At 42.3% G+C, this 19,999-nt stretch overlaps 1 protein-coding gene across 5 annotated transcripts in view; it reads left to right on the top strand.

Moving 5' to 3' along the window:
• TANC1 (tetratricopeptide repeat, ankyrin repeat and coiled-coil containing 1) overlaps positions 1-19,999 on the top strand; it is a 324,590-nt gene that overhangs the window by 171,443 nt on the left and 133,148 nt on the right. For all 5 annotated transcript variants that reach the window (XM_068245707.1, XM_068245709.1, XM_068245710.1 and 2 more), the window contains 2 exons: positions 1,877-2,007; positions 9,042-9,231. In XM_068245707.1, coding sequence (XP_068101808.1) covers positions 1,877-2,007; positions 9,042-9,231 — 321 coding nt within the window. The remainder of the gene's footprint in view (positions 1-1,876; positions 2,008-9,041; positions 9,232-19,999) is intronic.

The raw sequence follows: 19,999 nt of genomic DNA, 5'->3' as shown, positions 1-19,999 counted from the left end.
TATAATAACACCGTATCCTCTCCTTCTTCCCTTTCTTGTTGGCAGCAGGGTCCTAAAGGTGGAAAAGTGTAACATTAGTTGCTTTTATTTGTAGATTTTCCACCAAGGACTTGTACCTTTCGTCTCCTCTCTCTGTAATCTGGCATTCTCTCTGCCTGGCAGTCAGCTGTACTTAGTGGAGTCCTTGTCATTCCCCCGGTGTCCCTGGCACCTGGCTGAGCCACTCTATCACCCGTGTGAGTCCCATCTATTAAGGCGGTTGCTGCAGCCGGATTGTCACTCCGCCTCAATCAGAGTGTAGTAAATATGATATGATATCCGGTGACAGGGCCTTGACTTGCTTTCTCTCCCAGCGCTTTGAAGTGCTGGTTTTGAGGGTTAATTAATTTGCCTGGGCAAGCCAGAGTTCACGCCAGCATCCCCGGCTCTGACAGGAAGGCGGAGGTAATTGGAAGACAAGTAATGAATGGGTATGCGGGAGCAGCACAGGACAAGACTGACAATGAGCTTGGCCCACTTCAGTAAGAAATGCTGCCTGACTTGGAAAAGCAGCAGCTGGCAATATAGAGAGGAACTACAAGTCCAAGCATGAGATGTCTGGTTTGTGATGACTTGTGGCTTTTCAGGTTCACCACCTGGGGCGTGACACTCGGTAGAGAGGGCAAATTTAGCCATTCTCTTCATCACCATAACATTTAGGCACAAACATCAGAATGTGATACCAGAATGTCTCATTCTTGTAGGAAAGTAGCGATTGTAACAGGGATCCCACTATCTTAGGGCAGAATTTAGGGAAAAAAGGCGCCCTAGTGTATATGAAATTGATTAAAACTAGTTTAAAATCAAAAAATGTGAGGTGGCTTACCTCCGTAACGAAGTTCTTGTGTGAACAAAGAATTTTATTTAGCACAGGCAACGCGTTTTGAAGGTCTGAGCTCACTTCCTCAGGTCAATCACATTGCCAATTGAACAGATAACCAATAGCAAAGGGAGCCTCTTTTATTTTATTTTATTTTTTTTATTTGCTGTCTTTAAGTGCCCTTTTTACACTTGCATTGTGAATGTGCATTGCGTTACCCTGTTTTACCACAGGGTAACACAACAGCAATGCAAGTTAGTGGTGCCTGCTGCATCGCATTGCACCAGAAGTGCCTGAGCGACTGTAAAGTCAATAGTGCGTGACGGGCTGACTTCTGCAGGCAACGCAGCAGTAATGTATATCAGTGGAGACGCAGGAATTTTAAAAAATGACAGGAAACCTGGGAATTCCAGTGACGTACTTCCTGTCCAGCAAGGAGTGCGTCACTGGGCGAGGGGCGTGTGGGGGCGGCGCTATGCATTTGGCACTCTGCCGCAGGGTCATATGTAGGCATTTTGTACTTTGAGGTGCGATGTGGCGGGGGCAGGGCATCGCACCGCAAAGCACTTTTCTAGTGTAAAACCGGCCTAATTGATTACATGTACAATGCTTGGGCGTTTTGTGATTCCTGTTTAGTATCACTACTGTGTGTAATGAGTTTTTTTTATATATTTGAAGAGTCCAAGAAAGCCTTAGGCAGTGGAAGGGTTACAGCTCATCTTCCATTTCCCTTACAGCCATGCATGTCTGACATTGACAGCCTTGTCCATTATGGACCTGGGAAGCATTATTGCCAATCAGTTTCCAGTAAAATAAAAAAAAAGAAACAAAAAATCAATGTTGTGTGTGTAATCAGCAGTAGATCCAGTGACCCCTCTGAACTGTTTGCTTGTAACGGTGATTTGATTCCTGGTTTGTTGCTACTCAGAGTAAACACTGAGCACATAATGGAGCCTTCAGTCTCCTGGTGGAGGAATGCTCACAGCTGATGTCTTCTGCTTTGCCCTCTCCATACAGAATCTGCACTTGATAAGCACTCCGGCTGTTCCCCGGCTGCTCAGGAGCTGATGACCAGGCTCGGATTCCTGCTCGGCGAAGGCATTCCCAACTCTGCCCGAGTATCCATGGACGAGAAGAATGAAGCTATGGTGAGGCAGTGGCCAGCAGACTTTTTCCTTGGCTAATCTTGACTTTAAGGGCAACTCTAGCTACATGAAACCCACACAGGAACAGTTTATCCCACCCATTCATGATTGCTGTACGTACTAAGGTTGTCAGAAGCTAGCAGGAAGGAGAGCCTCATTAAGATCCACATGTTATTATTGCTATTATTATTATTAATTATTATTATTATTATTATTATTATTATCATTCACTAGATCTCTGTAACCTGCCAGGAAATTGATGTGGTGTGTGTAGTAGCTATCGAATCATCACTGAAAAAATTCCAACCAGAGAGAAATTGATAGTTTTGTCACATTGGGTTGCAATCTGTAAGTTTATGGGTCACTAGACACCAATGAACTTGTATAAGGCAAGGATGAGGGGAAGTGGGTCACTAGACACCAGGGAACTGCATAGGAGGATGGAGGGGGCCACTAGATACTAGGGAACTGTATAGGGGGATGTAGGGAGGCAATAGACTCTAGGGAACTGTATAGGGGAGGACCACTAAACACCAGGGAACTGTATAGAGGAGGGAGGACATTAGAAACCAGGGAACTTTATAAGGGAGGGAGTTGGCCAATAGACATTGCGATTGGCCCACAACTTTGTCCGTGTTCAATTTACAGAGGAACTCCAGTAAAAATAATGTAATAAAAAAAGTGCTTCATTTTTACAATAATTATGTATAAATTATTTAGTCAGTGTTTACCCATTGTAAAATATTTTAAATCCCTGATTTATATTCTGACATTTATCACATGGTGACATTTTTACTGCTGGCAGGTGATGTAGCTGCTGCTTGCTGTTTTGGCAGTTGGAAACAGCTGTAAACAGCTATTTCCTACAATGCAACAGGGTTCACAGACAGGAAACTGCCAAGAGTACGTACTCAGAATTTCTTTGTGGGAGGGGTTTCACCACAATATCAGCCATACAGCGCTCCCTGATGGTCTGTTTGTGAAATGGAATAGATTTCTCATGTAAAAGGGGTATCAGCTACTGATTGGGATAAAGTTAAATTCTTGGTCGGAGTTTCTCTTTAAGTTTGACACTCCTGCTCTATGATCTTTAGGGCTCGTTCACACTACAAGAGCTTTTCTAAGGGCTGGTTCACACAGACGCTCGGCGGCGTTTACCACCAAGGGTTCTGGACTCATTGGCTAAGCGCGCCCATTCAGGCGAATGGGAGCGTTTTGTATTACGCGATTACCGTCGATTGCACAAACGCACCAGTCCGATCGCGATTTACTGCGTCTGTTCAGTCGCCCCTAGAAGTCGCATGCGGCGTACAGGTTCGCCTAGCCACCGCTGCTTCATGTCCCCTGGCGGGGACCAAAAACACAGGTCGCGACGGGAAGCTGCCCTCGAACGAGACGCCACAGGACAACGCGGTCTCCGGATGCCAGAATCTGCCTGCTATTTGTGAGAACCAGCCCTAAGCGCTATGTGATTTTAAAAGCTCTTGCTAATGTTATCCTATGTGAGTGTTCACACTGGAGCGATGTGATTTTGTAAAAATCCCCCATAGCGTTGCATTAGCAAGAGCGTAAAAGCCCCATGCAGTGTGAACAATCTGATCAGAGAGGGATTGATTCCTTCCGCCCACCGCACAAAGATTTCCTATAGATTTCACCATAAACGTTGCACTGTTCTGTCAATCAATTGAAATTATGATTGATGCAGCTCGTGGCATCGCAGATAATTGGCAGTCGATTGCAGTGATTGAACAACAGGAGGAGCATGGGCGTACAACAGGAGGAGATGGCAGTGTTTCCAAATGTAGGCTGCACCTGAATTGACCAGCTGCATAGATGTGCAGAGCCCATACACAGGCAGATTACACAACTTGCACTCAAAGCAAATGCAAAAAATGGAGGACGTTAGCTTCCAATAAACAGTTTGCATGCTTATTGTTCAGTACTAGACTCTTCTACCTCTGTTGGTAATCATTTCAGTTGCAGCCTGACTGCCAATTCCTTGATGTGTGTATGCCCTGATGCTTGCCTTAAAGTGGATCTGAGATGAAAAACTAGCTATAACAAGTAACTTGTCTATATATCTTATCTAAAGTTTAGATGGTTTACACAGCAAAATCTAGCTGCAAACAGTTTTAATAGAATATAATTATTTATTCCTGTGATACAATGACAGCAGCCATGTTGTTTGTAAACATTACACAGAGGCAGGCTTATCTGTATCTTGAGCAAAAAAAAACTAATCCCCCTCCTCCTCCCTCCTCCCCTCTGCCTCTGAAATCTCTGGCTAGTAATACCTCCCCCTCCTCCTGCCCAGACTGAGCTCCCATGAGCCCTTGCTACTGTCTGAAAGTGCCTTGGCTCTCTGAAAACCAGTGGGCGTGGCTTGTTTAGTTTATAGAGAATTAGAGTATTAAATCAAACACAAAAAAGTATTTGGCTTGAGGAATACCCTATAAACTATAGGAAAGGAACACAATTTATGCAATGTGTAAAAGTTCGCCTCGGATCCACTTTAGCTCTTTCAATCTTCCCATAAGTTACTTTAAAACAAGCTAAAACCATAAATAAAAGAGAAATGGCTAATCCCTTTTTGGCTGCCACATTAGTCACTTACGTCAGCCTGAAAGATGGTCGGGGTTCCGCTCACAGCCTGTGAGGACCTGTCATCGAGTGATTACTTTGCGGCTTGCTGTTTCCTTGTTAGAAGAGGAGTGTAAACAGATCTGTGAAATAGGACAGAATGAGGATATCGGCAAATAAAGATAAGGAAATTCAGGTAGAGGCAAGGTGAGCTATGAGGTGTTGAAATACCATGTTTGCTTTAGGGTGATAGGCACTCTGATGGTGTATTAGCCAAGGCAGGAAACTGGCTGCTCTTCTCACTTGACCAGTTCTTATCTATAAAGCGCAGCAGTAAGCTCAGCCTACTTGTACCAGCGTGTAGAATTTAAAGAGGAAGGAAAATCAATACATTACAAAGAGAGACATTAAAAAGTAATAGAAAGATCAATAAATATTTGATACTGTATTTTCTGTGTAATATGTTCATGTTATTTGATCTACTGTGAGGCTGCATGTTTACTGCTGACAGTCAAGGGAAAAAAAGAGGAAAAAATGGACAGCACCATCTGCCATTATCTGTAAAAACACCCACTAACAAATGGGATTGGCTAAAAGTGTGTGTGTGTGTGTGTGTGTGTGTGTGTGTGTGTGTGTGTGTGTGTGTGTGTGTGTGTGTGTGTGTGTGTGTGTGTGTGTGTGTGTGTGTGTGTGTGTGTGTGTGTGTGTGTGTGTGTGTGTGTGTGTATACAGTGGAGGAAATAATTATTTGACCCCTCACTGATTTTGTAAGTTTGTCCAATGACAAGGAAATGAAAAGTCTCAGAACAGTATCATTTCAATGGTAGGTTTATTTTAACAGTGGCAGATAGCACATCAAAAGGAAAATCGAAAAAATAACCTTAAATAAAAGATAGCAACTGATTTGCATTTCATTGAGTGAAATACGTTTTTGAACCCCTACCAACCATTAAGAGTTCTGGCTCCCACAGAGTGGTTAGACACTTCTACTCAATTAGTCACCCTCATTAAGGACACCTGTCTTAACTAGTCACCTGTATAAAAGACACCTGTCCACAGAATCAATCAATCAAGCAGACTCCAAACTCTCCAACATGGGAAAGACCAAAGAGCTGTCCAAGGAGGTCAGAGACAAAATTGTAGACCTGCACAAGGCTGGAATGGGCTACAAAACCATTAGCAAGAAGCTGGGAGAGAAGGTGACAACTGTTGGTGCGATTGTTCGAAAATGGAAGGAGCACAAAATGACCATCAATCAACCTCGCTCTGGGGCTCCACGCAAGATCTCACCTCGTAGTCGTGGGGTGTCAATGGTTTTGAGAAAGGTGAAAAAGCATCCTAGAACTACACGGGAGGAGTTAGTGAATGACCTCAAATTAGCAGGGACCACAGTCACCTAGAAAACCATTGGAAACACATTACACCGCAATGGATTAAAATCCTGCAGGGCTCGCAAGGTCCTCCTGCTCAAGAAGGCACATGTGCAGGCCCGTCTGAAGTTTGCCAATGAACACCTGAATGATTCTGTGAGTGACTGGGAGAAGGTGCTGTGGTCTGATGAGACCAAATAGAGCTCTTTGGCATTACTCAACTCGCTGTGTTTGGAGGAAGAAAAATGCTGCCTATGACCCCCAAAACACCGTCCCCACCGTCAAGCATTGGGGTGGAAACATTTTGCTTTGGGGGTGTTTTTCTGCTAAGGGCACAGGACAACTTAATCGCATTAACGGGAAAATGGACGGAGCCATGTATCGTGAAATCCTGAACGACAACCTCCTTCCCTCTGCCAGGAAACTGAAAATGGGTCATGGATGGGTGTTCCAGCACGACAATGATCCAAAACATACAGCAAAGGCAACAAAGGAGTGGCTCAAGAAGAAGCACATTAAGGTCATGGAGTGGCCTAGTCAGTCTCCGGACCTTAATCCAATAGAAAACCTATGGAGGGAGCTCAAGCTCAGAGTTGCACAGAGACAGCCTCGAAACCTTAGGGATTTAGAGATGATCTGCAAAGAGGAGTGGACCAACATTCCTCCTAAAATGTGTGAAAACTTGGTAATCAATTACAAGAAACGTTTGACCTCTGTGCTTGCAAACAAGGGTTTTTCCACTAAATATTAAGTCTTTTATTGTTAGAGGGTTCAAAAACTTATTTCACTCAATGAAATGCAATTTTTTGACAGAATTATTGTATGAACAATACAAGAAAGTCCAGCTTTTTAGAAACAAATGGAAACTGCTTTTCACTAATAAAACATACTTGTCAAGCATATTGCTAGTATATATTATGGTAGGATTACAATCTGTACATTCCGAGTTGGAAGGCAGGTGATAGATCTAGTGGCTGTTTGCAGGTGTGCAGCTTCTGACAACCTTATGTCACAGTAGCTTGAGGGGATTATTAACATGAAATTGAGCTGACTGCAGTCTGACAGGTCCCATTGTTGATCCTTTTGGAAATTCTAGTTTCTTGTGTTTGTGATCCTCTGTCTGCAATATCTTCTGAACTATTAGTTGATTTAGGCTTGGTTCACACATAAATCTGCACATTTCCGGTCCAGTCCTGTCATGTCAGTTTTCTATCAGTTTTACCTAACTGGACTGGAAATGTACATCTTTTATATGTGAACATAGCCATAAAAAACACATGAAAAACTGGTGGCAAAAGCTGACAGGACTGGACACCTTTTTTATGTGTGAATCAAGCCTTAGACCGTAGATTTATATGCATCTGCTCTGCACATTTATGTGCACCAATCCCATCATTGCTATTTTTTAGTAGCAGCTTCACCATGTGCAACAGCCCCTATTACATATGTAGCTCCGCTATGGAAATCATGTGCAATCTTCCTTCTATTTGCAGCCGCCTCTTCCTAGTATAGGGAGGTGGTGGTTCACCTCCATTAGTGATGGTCATGTCTAGGAGAACTCATAGAGAAGCGTGTGATTTGATTGATCAGCTGATATATTTGCAAAGCTCTTATTTGCTGTGATCACATCTTGCTTTAGCACATGATCATAACTAGCAAATCAAAGTCTTTCATATCTATCACCTGACCAAACTGGTCACATGCTTCTTCTCCTAGACATGAACATCACGAACCCCCAGAAAGGTCATCAGTAGTAGCCTGGTAGTTTGGCCACCAACATTCTAAATGAAACGGTTATCAGCAGTGGTATGGGTGTTGATTCTGAAACAAAGATGATGGACCAGAATTGATTAGGCATATGGATTGACCCGGATGGTTTGGGGATGGAGTAGGGGCTTCCCAGGATGGTTAGTGAATAGGGTAGGGGGCTACTTTTTTATCTTCTAGGGTTAGATGATGATTATTGATCATCATTGAAGAGGCATGGGGAAGGGTGGAAGATCATTTTACCAGTTAGGGTTAGGAGGCTAGGGTTGGGTGCTAATGAGGAGGTTTTTCGATGATGGGGTTGGAGGAAGTTAGTTTTAGGTTAGGTTAGTATTGGGCATCCCCGCCCCAACTTTTACCTTAAAAAACTGGAAAAAACGTTGGATCCGAGTATAAGGATGAGGTGGCAAAAGCCACAAACACAACACCACTCACAGCCATGGCTGGCCACAACCATACATTAGAAAAGCAGCATAAATTCAGCATATTGCATTAATCAGCCAGAACATAGACCTACAGTGGAGATGGATATGCAAAGAAATCCTGTTACAAAGTTTAAGCTGGCATAAAGATAAAGCAAGGAATGCAGAGCCACATAGTCATGTATCTAAAACCTGATATAGGAATGCAGGATTCTCACCACTCAGTAGACACTGTCCCAGTATGCCTTCCAAGGCTACAACTCGAGATGAAGTGTGTGGTCTCCCTCAGATGATGCACCAGTGTGCATATAGTGGGGGCACTCTGGTGGTTACTCAAAGTAGTGATTCGAGTATAAGCCAAGACCCCCACTTTTGGGCCACTTTTTTGGCCCATAAATTAGGCTTATACTCGAGTATATACAGTTATTCCAAACCAGCCAATGAAATCCCCATCACATGACTGAGTTAGGAACCGCTTTTGATGTCACCCGTAACACCTACTTTGCTGACCAATAACTCAGTGAGCATGCCAATCAGTTCTTCTGACAGCACCCACCTCCCTGACCACTAAGAGTGAGCATGCCACCCAGTTCTACTAACTCCAATGGCTGCATGCTTGTAGAGATATAGGACTACAGGGGACTCGAGACCAGGCTAACGGACAGGAAATTGGCTTATTGGAAAATAAAAAATGAGAACGAGAGAAGTAAAGCTTGCACCTCCATACTTGTCACTGCAGGCTTCCATTAATTGAAGTTGTTCTGTTGCTGTTTGAAATGAGGGGTTAAATTATGAACATGTTATGTGAAGGATGCACACAAAGAAAGAAAGTCCTCTGTAAGATTCATCTTTGTTACCAGGCCTCGTGCCATGGCAATTAATTGTTGATTTCCTGCAGTGTACAGTGACAAGTCACGGGATAAGTCCCTGCTCAACGCTGACAAACAGCACGGCGTCCCCGAGCACTGCCAGTCCCTGCTCCACACTCAACAGCTGCGTCAGCAAGACGGCTGCAAACCGAACCAGTCCCAGCGGAACGATCAGCAGCCCCAGCTCCACCCTGGAGAGCAAGGACAGCGGCATTATCGGTAAGAGGCCTGCTGCAGACTAATTAACTTGTGTTTAATGAGACCAAATATAGCTATGCAATGGTGGCAAATCATGTGCTTCCTTCTATTCTTTGTCTTTGCTGTTTGTTAGTCATTTTATGTTTTTTAATTTTTAGTTTTGTGCCGTTTATAAACTGCAGGGGGTGGTGCAACTGTCAAGGGGAACACAGGGAGTGAAGGCCTTGCAGTAATGGCTAGTGTGCTTTACTCTTCATCTGTGTGCCCACATGGCATTCCTTGTGAAAAGTGTGCCAACATTTTTGGTTTCCTAAAATCTCAGATTCAAGCACAAATCTAAAGATACTGTGTCAGAGCTTAGTTTCCTTTTAATTTTTTGAAAGGATACTTTTGCAACTAAATATTTTTGTACAAAATTTGTGTCGCCTGTCGTGATGCAACACAACTGAAGGAATAAAAAGCTGAATGGGAGCAGTATGTATTGTTAGGCCGCCGATGGGCGCTGGGAGAGCCGAATGATGGCTCACCCTGCTGCCGCTGAAATTCCGGGCGGCGGTAAATACTATCCCCTTTTCCGAGTCGTAGCAACTCGGAAGGAGAAGTAATTTGGGGTCCGGCAATCGCTGGCAGCCGAATTACACTGTATATCCTGCTGCACCGCTATAGACACTATAACATTACGTCTTTGCTGGCGCTAAGGTCAGGTGCAGTGCAGCAGTGAGCTCACACCGAAATGACCTGCATCAGTGTGGGAGGTGCTGCTGCTTAACTCAGTCTTATCATGCTTATCAGGCTGCAAGGAGGGAGGCGGAGCTCAGACAGAGTTTTCTGAGAAGACTGCTGCCTCTGTCACTAGCAATCTGTATTGCAGGAAGTGGTTGACAAAAGAGAACTGTTGACCGGATATTTTAAAGGTGACTTAACATAAGCTAATCAAGCTTATGATGAAGTTTTATAAAGGAAAAAAAAAGACAAAATTAAGCCCTGCTGCTAAAGTGTGCAGAACTATCAAAACATTTGTGCCTGGATCTGACCTTCAACCTCTTGCAAACAGCAGTAGTATAAATCTGTGCCCCGTTTGTGTTGTGTTATTCCTGCCAGGGCGTAGATTTCAGCTACTTCCACAATGCAAAACTGTTCCCATTTGAGCCAATCTGACGTCGCTGCAGGCTGAACGTTCTGCCGTCAGGAGCCAGTTTCATTGGCTCCTGACCCTGTGATCACTGTGAGCCAATCACAGTGATCATAGCTCTGATTAGGGGGCAAAGTCTCTGGTCCTTTAGGGGCCAAAAACAAAGGGGCTAAAAGTGGTTAAAGGACAACTATAAAAAAATGTGCCACTTCTTTTAAATTTCCATACTGATAAGTAATTGGGATTATTATAATCCTTATTGTGGTTTTAACAAATGTAATCCTGTGTCCTAAAATCAACATGTCACCATCTGGAATAGAAATGGAATAATCTTTGGGCAGTAGTGAGAGGGACTATGGTCATCTAAATCCAAAGTACTAACAATAGCTGTAGCAGCTTCTAATGGACCCAGGATCAGAGGGGGCCCATGTCTTCAGTACCCTTTTACTTTTCTGTGTCCCTTTAACCTGTGAGCGTATTTATCTGTAAACTTGTACTATATGCAGTGAAAATTGATTTAAAGTGTATATTGCCCCTTGTTTGTACGTTGAGTCCTGTGTTAAAAATGGTGGAATGTGGATAAATGCCTTTTGGACAACTCTGAACATTTATTATAAACTGTTTATTGGTTGTTTTTAATGTGCTTTAATAGTGTTCAAACTACATATAACAGTTTATTCAATACTGAAACTTTTAACGAAAAAAAACAAAACAGTATTATGTATGTTGTACATGGAGACAACTGTGTTTATATCTCTGAAATATTGTTTCTCGAATCATTTGTAAGCGGAGGAATGTCTATATAAGCACTGAAACACATTGGATGTTGATCAGTCATCTTTTAAAATCTTATTTGGTTCTGTTATCTGCTATTAGATCTTATTAGATTACATTCTAGAAGTGGTTTTACTGGTAGAATTAAGAATTCACAAAGACTGGTTTCTAGAGATCCCTAGAGTTGTAAGAAACTAGCAAGTTCATCTGTGATGGAGGGACACTTTGAAATGCTGCCATTGCTTCTGGCCTGTTAGCGGGATAAAGAGTTAACCGGTAAGTCTCCTCTTGCTAGTCAGGACATAATACTCCTCTTACAGCTTAGTCCCTTATCCAAATGCAGCAATCTCAGGATAATGTAGGTGTAGACAGACTTTAAACCTTAGTGCAGAGTTAAGAAGGGATAGAAGTCTGTGCAGAAGCCGTCTTATCCTTTCCTGGAGACACACCACTCTGAGAGTCCGAAAGACAGCTGCAAAGTCCACGTTTTTTGAATGACTATTCTCAAATTGTACAGTTTTGACTTAAAAGGGAAGTGAGAAGTATATGAAGGCTTACATATTTATTTCCTTTTAAACAATACCAGTTGCCTGGCATCCCTGCTGATCCTCTGCCTCTAATACTTTTAGCCATAGACCCTGAACAAGCATGAATGTTGCAGCTGGCATGATGCATTTGTATGCTAGTCAGTGTCGATGTGGACTGAACCTTAAAGTACTGTAGGCGGGGTCGGGGGAAAAAGAGTTGAACTTACCTGGGGCTTCTGATGGTCCCCTGCAGACGTCCTGTGCCCGCGCAGCCACTCACCGATACTCCGGTCCCCTTCTGGGATTTCCAAATTTAAAGTCGGAAAACCACTGCGCCTGTACTGGGCCTGCGCAATACACTCCTGGTGGCGTCAGCGGGAGCAAGGCCGCTGACGCCACAAGGAGTGTATTGCGCAGGCCCAGTACAGTCTGTGCCTGCACAGTACGCTCCTGGTGACGTCAGCGGGAGCGAGGACATGGCAACGCAGGTGCAGTGGTTTTCCGACTTTAAAGTTGGAAATTCCAGAAGTGAACCGAAGGTGGGGATTGGAGCATTGGTGAGTGGTTGCGCAGTCCTTTAAGGCCCTTCCCACACGGCATGTGCTTTGATTAAAATGAATCACATGCATGTTTCCCTGATCTGGGATTGACATAGTAATCGTGGTGCCCTGTACAGAGTAGTGCAATCTATTTTGCACCCAGTCGTTAATGTAGTGTCTACTGCATTTGCATTTTTTCTGTGCTTGCAGTTAGGTTAAATGAATGGGATTACATGCAAATCATTTAGTACTGATCGCATTTGTGATCTGCTTTGCGGTCTCCTATCTACAAAAAAAAAGTCCCTCTGCTTTCCCTTACTTCCCCATTGGGAATCGTAATGGCGCAAGCTGATCTCAATCATGCCGAAAAGAGCACTCATAAACTAGTGAAAACCGCGTTCACACCGCAATTGTAATTGTGATTTTCAGTGTGGAAAGGCCCTTACCCAAACTTTTTATTAGAGCCTCAAATTTCTGGCGTATTTTTGTAGTTAAATTCAAATGCAAAAGAATTTTACATATTTATCAGAGAGTCTATTTTTCCAGCTCACAAATTCGCACAGCAAAGAAGTGCTGTTGCCCTTTTACCATTAAAAGCGAAAATCGCATCCAGAAAAAAATAAACCTGACTTCAGGGTAACTATTTTTCGGACGTCACATGCTGTAATGTTGCTTTTTCGCATTTGCCTTTTTGTTTTTCGTGCTCTATCAAGAAGGACAATAGGAATTCCTTAAAATTCCATAAAAATTTACCTAGAAAAAAATATGTGAATGCAGATACGAATTTACATGTAAAAATCGCATGCATGCGCTTTTGCATTCACATGTTCATGTGAATTCTGCATCTGAAAATTGACGTTCGATTTTCATTTTTCTAATTTAAACATAGCCTAGGTGGTCATACACTGATAGATTTACAGCAGATTCGACTGTCAGATGCCTGTCAGGTCAAATCTTTCAGGAATCTATCTGATGTACGCCACACACTAGGAACAGATTTACAATAGATTTCAGAATGAAATCTATTGGAAATCTATTGAAAATGGATTTAACAGCATTATTGCACCATTAGATCCAATGCAACTCTATGGGCTATCAATCTGCCGCCAGCAGCAGATCGACCTAGATTTTTCATCCTGTCAGATAGATCAAATCGACCAAAATTGGCCACAAATTGATTGATCGGCCGATTGAACATGCATCGATTTGCAGCCGATTGATCAATCTGATCAAAACGAACGATCGATGGCTGAAATCAACCAGTGTATGGGCCCCTTTAGTATTGATGCTAATTCACTGTTTCATAAATCCTATTTGATTGCACAATCTCTACCAAGCATGTTTTGCCTGCAGTAGCTCAAAGCCCAGAGGCTGGCCTTATCTTGAAGCAAACATCCTGCCCAGGTGATTAACCTTTATGTACTGCTCATTGCCCAATGCCAGTGAAATCAGCTAGATACAGCAACAACCCTGTCATCATTGGGGTGGCACTTGCAGATCATTATGGTTCAGTAGTGGACATATCGTCCTGAAACAATCATGCTGTGTGTCAGTCTTCACTGTGTCCAATTATACTACAGCCCTTGAGAAGTCCTAGAAGGTTTAAACAGAGGCTTGTTGTGAGCAGTATGTGATAAATTCACCATGTAGACTCTGAAGAAATGACATTATTTATCGCTGTTTATATGATGGAATTTAGTAGAATGCGGCCTTTCTGCTCAATATTCCTCAGAGAAATGTGTGCAGTGCTATGATCTGTGGAAACTAGTTCTCCATCTTTCACTAATCTGACATCATTGTGTGACTGAAAACTCACAATTTGCATCTTATTAAAGCGGTCCTGGACACAGAACTTCCTCTCTGCACTAAAAGATAAGCAACAGCATAATAACCTTTAAAGAAAAACATTTCTTTGTTACAGCTGATATGTCCTGCAAAAAATCTGCAGTGTGTCCTATTCCTGCTTTCATGGAAGCAGACATAGGTTTAGCATTCTGTTTTTACAAATTACCTGCTCTGCTGTGACTGGTTAGATTCCTGATCTGACAGTGGAGAGGTCAAATTACAACTTGTGATTAGTCACAGATGAGGGGGAATTAGACAGGCTAAACTCTCTAAGGCCTGGAGCACACCAAAAACCGCTAGCAGATCCGCAAAATGCTAGCAGATTTTGAAACGCTTTTTCTTCTTTTTCTGTAGCGTTTCAGCTAGCATTTTGCAGTTTTTGGAGCATTTTTGGTGTAGTAGATTTCATATATTGTTACAGTAAAGCTGTTACTGAACAGCTACTGTAACAAAAACGCCTGCAAAACCGCTCAGAACTGGTGTTTTTCAGAGCGGTTTGCGTATTTCCTATACTTTACATTGGAGGCAGAAACGCCTCTGCAATCCAAAATCTGCAGCAGTCCGGGAGTATGCGTTTCTGCAAAACGCCTCCCGCTCTGGTGTGCACCAGCCCATTGAAATACATTACCCAAGCGTTTCCACATCCGCAAGCGGATCGAAAAACGCTGCCGAACCGCTCTGGTGTGCAGTAGGCCTCCTTACATACAGGGTGCATTTCTCTTTGTTTTTCTTCTGTCCTGTGTAAGAGTTCAGGTCCACTTTAAAGCGGAATGAAACCCAGCATTTCTTTTTTGCTCTAAAAAATTATTTACAGCATATTATATACTACCACCATTTTTTTTTACTAGAACCGCATTTAATTAGTTAAACACAGGACTTACAAGTTCCCTGCATAAAAAGCTAACGCATCCGAACTGGACATAATGTTATCTTGTGTTTCATTCCTCACTTGATACAATTAAGTAAATACTTCTCTGAAAGTGCAGACACTCCTGAACACAGTCAGACACTCAAAGCATTTCTGCTCAAAATTCAAGATGAATAAACCAGTTATGTATAAAATGCAATGTCAGGTCTCAGAGCAAAAAAACTGTACTTTGGGAACTTGTAATTTCTAAATAAATAATAATACTTATGCACAAATGCAATTATGATAACCATATGGCATATAAAATGTAGAAAAACATGTTTTTATTGAATGTTATGTCAGGGTTTTATACCGCTTTAAAGTGGTACCCATGTAGTGTGATTGGATAAAATGCTCAGTGGTGATGAGATTTGTTGCCCAACATTGCTACCCTCCATCCTCTTAGCCATCTGACTAGTCTGATCACTGTCTCATGAGGCTTGTTGTTCCTGAGGGAACTTCAAAACAATTTACCGCAGTACGATGCTGTTTGCGGGTCTCCCATCTCCACAAAGCAGAACACTCTTCTCTACAAGGAGCCAACAGCATGTATGTACAGCGATTGTTCCTAAACTGTTTGTTTCATAGGACAGATTAGCCAACTGTGTACATTACTATACACTTTCTAGCCAACTGGCTGACTCTCCTATGGGAATGAGTCAAGGGATAGCCTGAAAGACAGATTATTTGGCTTACAACTGTAAGGACAGTGCTGTTCTGCCTGCTTATTGTTGGTGATGTAGTAGGTGGTGTACAAACCCACCAGCTGATGGTCTATTTTTAAAGAGAACCTATACTGAAAATAAAATAAAATAGATACTTACCTCAGTAGTGGAAAGCCTCTGGATAGTCCCTGGCCAGCGCCAGTAAGGTCGAGGATGACATGGGAAGTCTCTGAACCACCCAGAGGCTTTCTTATACTTGGGTAAGTATCTCTTTTTGGGCTTGATTCACTAAGACAAATAGCATGCCTTATCAGAGTTAGCACGCCTTATGAGTTAACATGCCTTATCAGAGTAGCATAGCGAGTGCAATGAACTTATGCCTGCTAATTGGCAATGACGAGAGCTCCACTCGTCCTGCCCTGAGCCCCTGTGGGTTCAATCACTTTAAAGGACATTATCCCCGCACTTTAATTGGCCCAATAGGCTGCCTGTCACTTGACAGGAAACTTGACAGGCAGCCCATTGGGCCAATCACAGTGCGGGGATAATGTCCTTTAAAGTGATTGGACCCGCAGGGGCTCAGGGCAGGACGAGTGGAGCTCTCGTCATTGCCAATTAGCAGGCATAAGTTTGTAGAGCTCGCTATGCTACTCTGATAAAGTGTGTTAACTCTGATAAGGCATGCTATTTGTCTTAGTGAATCAAGCCCTTTGTGTGTTAAAGGTTTGCTTTAAATTCATTCTTCAATAAACAGGGTTTTCATTAGCAGAAATCTTAGGGCATAAGCACATCCTGACCTTCGCATATAAATAAGACGTGATAAGTACAGTTATGTATAAAGTACAATTTGGAGCAGGTGTCAGGGTGTGGATATTCAAAACTTGCTTACTTGTTGATTCATATAATAATAATACTTTGACTGAGACCTTTATTTGGAAGCCCTGAATACCTGCTGGTCTTCTGGGATTCTCACACATGATGGACTCGAATTTACTCAGAATGGTTCAAACAACATTGAGTGAATGGCAGTGGATTACTCCATGACTATTTTTTGATTCAGCATAGGATGCTACTTTTAGGGTGCCTTTGCACTTATTCTTTAGTTTTTCAGCCGGTTTATTTCCCTTTTTTTTTTTGCATTTTGTGATTCTGTGTTTTGTTATTTATTTTTTTTTTGTGTGTTTTTTTTGTTTTTGCATCCTATTCTTTTTTTTGTTTTGTTTTGTTCATGTTTTTGATGTCAATTTTTGCATTTAGATTTATCAATGAAGTTAATTTACAAGTTAATTCCCATTGTGCTGTATGCAATTTGCATGTACATTAGATAAAATAGCTTACTTGTGGGCCATTTTTTTTGCTGTAAAAAATTCAAATGCAAAAAATCACATTAAAACACACAAGAAGTTGCAATGCCCTTGGCGTGCAATATCTGGAAAGGAGGAGGGGGAGGTTTGTTGCAGACTCAGAAAAACGCAGTTTGCATATGAATTCTATCATATATGAAGGGGGCCCTAGGCATTGTGCAGATCTTGTTCCCGTGTTGGCAGGTTGATTGGCTTTTCTCAATGTTGTTCTTATACCTTTGTCTGGACATTACATTGTAAACTCTGTTGGTTGACATTTTGTGGTTTGGATTATTGAGTTTTCTCTGTAACATATTGCAGGATATCTGCCATATGAAATCTGCACCATACACATACTGGGCACTTTATTTGGTAAAAAGAATTGAACTGACTCTTGAGTGCATGCAGAAATATTCTTAATTATTTATTTTGAATAATTTAATTAGATCAATAAAGTAAAAAAGATTAAGTATCAAAAATTGCATGGATATACAGACACAATACACAACAAATACATAACAAATACACACATACAAAAACACTCTTAAAAATTGGACAAAATATCCCAATTGAAGGGAGGCTGCAGTCCTCCTGACCTGGCCAGTTAAATGGTTTCTGTGGTGCTCACAAAGTGACACTGTCACCTAATGAGCAATTGTAACCACATATGTTGGTAACTCAAAATTGCAATTCGCCAAACTCCAAAAAATGCTCTAAAAAGCTCAAAAAATGCTCTAAAAAGCTCCAAAAATGCTCCAAAAAGCCCAAAAAATGCTCAAAAATGCCCAAAAAATGCTCAAAAATGCCCATATGCAGCCAATCAATTAATTGCTGGAAAGAGTCCCGCCATGTATTATGAATGCAGGTAGTCCTGGACCCAATCGCAGTCACCCAGGAAGTCCACAAATCCGTGGGACTAATGTGTGCAGTCACCGTAGTGTAAAGCCTCTCTTAGCCCAGAGAAAAAGTTCCAGCACAGACAGGGATATCAATACATGCATCAAAACACCAATGTGGATGGTTCAAATGTACTCCAAGATGCAGTTAGATCAGCAGACATTGATAGCAGCAAAGCAGGCAAGCTGGGTTAGCTGGATTAGAAATCAGCAGTTTGGGAGCAATTAGGATGGTTCAAATGTAATCCAAAATGCAGTTAGATCAGCAGACATTGATAGCAACAAAGCAGGCAAGCTGAGTTAGATCAGCAGACATTAGGATGGTTCAAATGTAATCCAAATTCTGACGGCGAGCAGGGGGAGAGGAGGGAGGCATGCAAAAAACCTAACCTTTTCTTAGGTTGTTTTGTATGTTTATTTTGATTGATTATGTTTTTCGTGTGTGGATGCTGGTATCAAACGGTAAATGCCATGCTGTGCTGAGGTTTTTTGCATGCCTCCCTCCTCTCCCCCTGCTCGCCGTCAATGGGACGCTGAACTTTCGTTTGCGCCCCATGCTGGGACGCACGGTGTGCTTACGTCCGTCTCCATGCGCCTTGGTGCGCTGGGCGGCGTGTGACACCGTGCGTCTGTGATTGGCTGTCTCTTGCAGCTGATCAGGCGTACCATGTGGGTGGAGATGGGCGTGGTCTAGAGCTGAAATACTCGGCACAGTCTGTCAGTGATTGGAGAGCTGTAAGGACGCTGTCTTGGAAGAGGCCGTCATTGGCAACGGCGAAACATGTCGACACTTATGCGTCTATTCATGGACTGTATCCCAGCAATCTTCCTGTAAGCCAGAGACCCTGTACTTCCCTGGGGTCATCTACACTGGATGATAACTATGCATTACTCCATGCAGCGCTCATGAACTGCCTTATAACTGCCCAGAAACTGCTGCTTGCTAATCCAGCTAATCTAGCTTTTTCGCTTTGCCACTACCAAGTGTTTTTACATCAATGTTTGCTGATCTAACTGCATTTTGGATTAGAGGCCTGTACTTCCTTGGGCTCATCCACATTGGATGGTAACTATGCATTATTTCATGCAGCGCTTGTGAACTGCCTCCTAGCTGCTCTCAAACTGCTGATTTCTAATCCAGCTAACTCAGCTTGCCTGCTTTGTTGCTATTAATGTCTGCTGATCTAACTGCATTTTGGATTACATTTGAACCATCCTAATTGCTCCCAAACTGCTGATTTCTAATCCAGCTAACCCAGCTTGCCTGCTTTGCTGCTATCAATGTCTGCTGATCTAACTGCATCTTGGATTACATTTGAACCATCCACATTGGTGTTTTGATGCATGTATTGATATCCCTGTCTGTGCTGGAACTTTTTCTCTGGGCTAAGAGAGGCTTTACACTACGGTGACTGCACACATTAGTCCCACGGATTTGTGGACTTCCTGGGTGACTGCGATTGGGTCCAGGACTACCTGCATTCATAATACATGGCGGGACTCTTTCCAGCAATTAATTGATTGGCTGCATATGGGCATTTTTGAGCATTTTTTGGGCATTTTTGGGGCTTTTTGGAGCATTTTTGGAGCTTTTTAGAGCATTTTTGGAGCTTTTTAGAGCATTTTTGGAGCTTTTTAGAGCATTTTTGGAGCTTTTTAGAGCATTTTTTGGAGTTTGGCGAATTGCAATTTTGAGTTACCAACATATGTGGTTACAATTGCTCATTAGGTGACAGTGTCACTTTGTGAGCACCACAGAAACCATTTAACTGGCCAGGTCAGGAGGACTGCAGCCTCCCTTCAATTGGGATATTTTGTCCAATTTTTAAGAGTGTTTTTGTATGTGTGTATTTGTTATGTATTTGTTGTGTATTGTGTCTGTATATCCATGCAATTTTTGATACTTAATCTTTTTTTACTTTATTGATCTAATTAAATTATTCAAAATAAATAATTAAGAATATTTCTGCATGCACCCAAGAGTCAGTTCAATTCTTTGTTCTATGTTTATTATTACTCGCTGACATGGTGCATGCAGTTATTGCTAACATTTTCGATCTTTAACCTGGTTTATATTGAGTCTTCTGACTCTCGAATTTTGTTTGTCTGATTTCTGCTCCGGTACCCCTTTTGCAATACATATACTTCTTTATTTGGTACA

Source organism: Hyperolius riggenbachi, chromosome 7 (assembly GCF_040937935.1).
Source record: "Hyperolius riggenbachi isolate aHypRig1 chromosome 7, aHypRig1.pri, whole genome shotgun sequence".
NCBI lineage: Eukaryota > Metazoa > Chordata > Amphibia > Anura > Hyperoliidae > Hyperolius > Hyperolius riggenbachi.
Note: the sequence above shows the minus strand (reverse complement) of the source record. Positions and strands in the feature narration are given on the sequence as shown.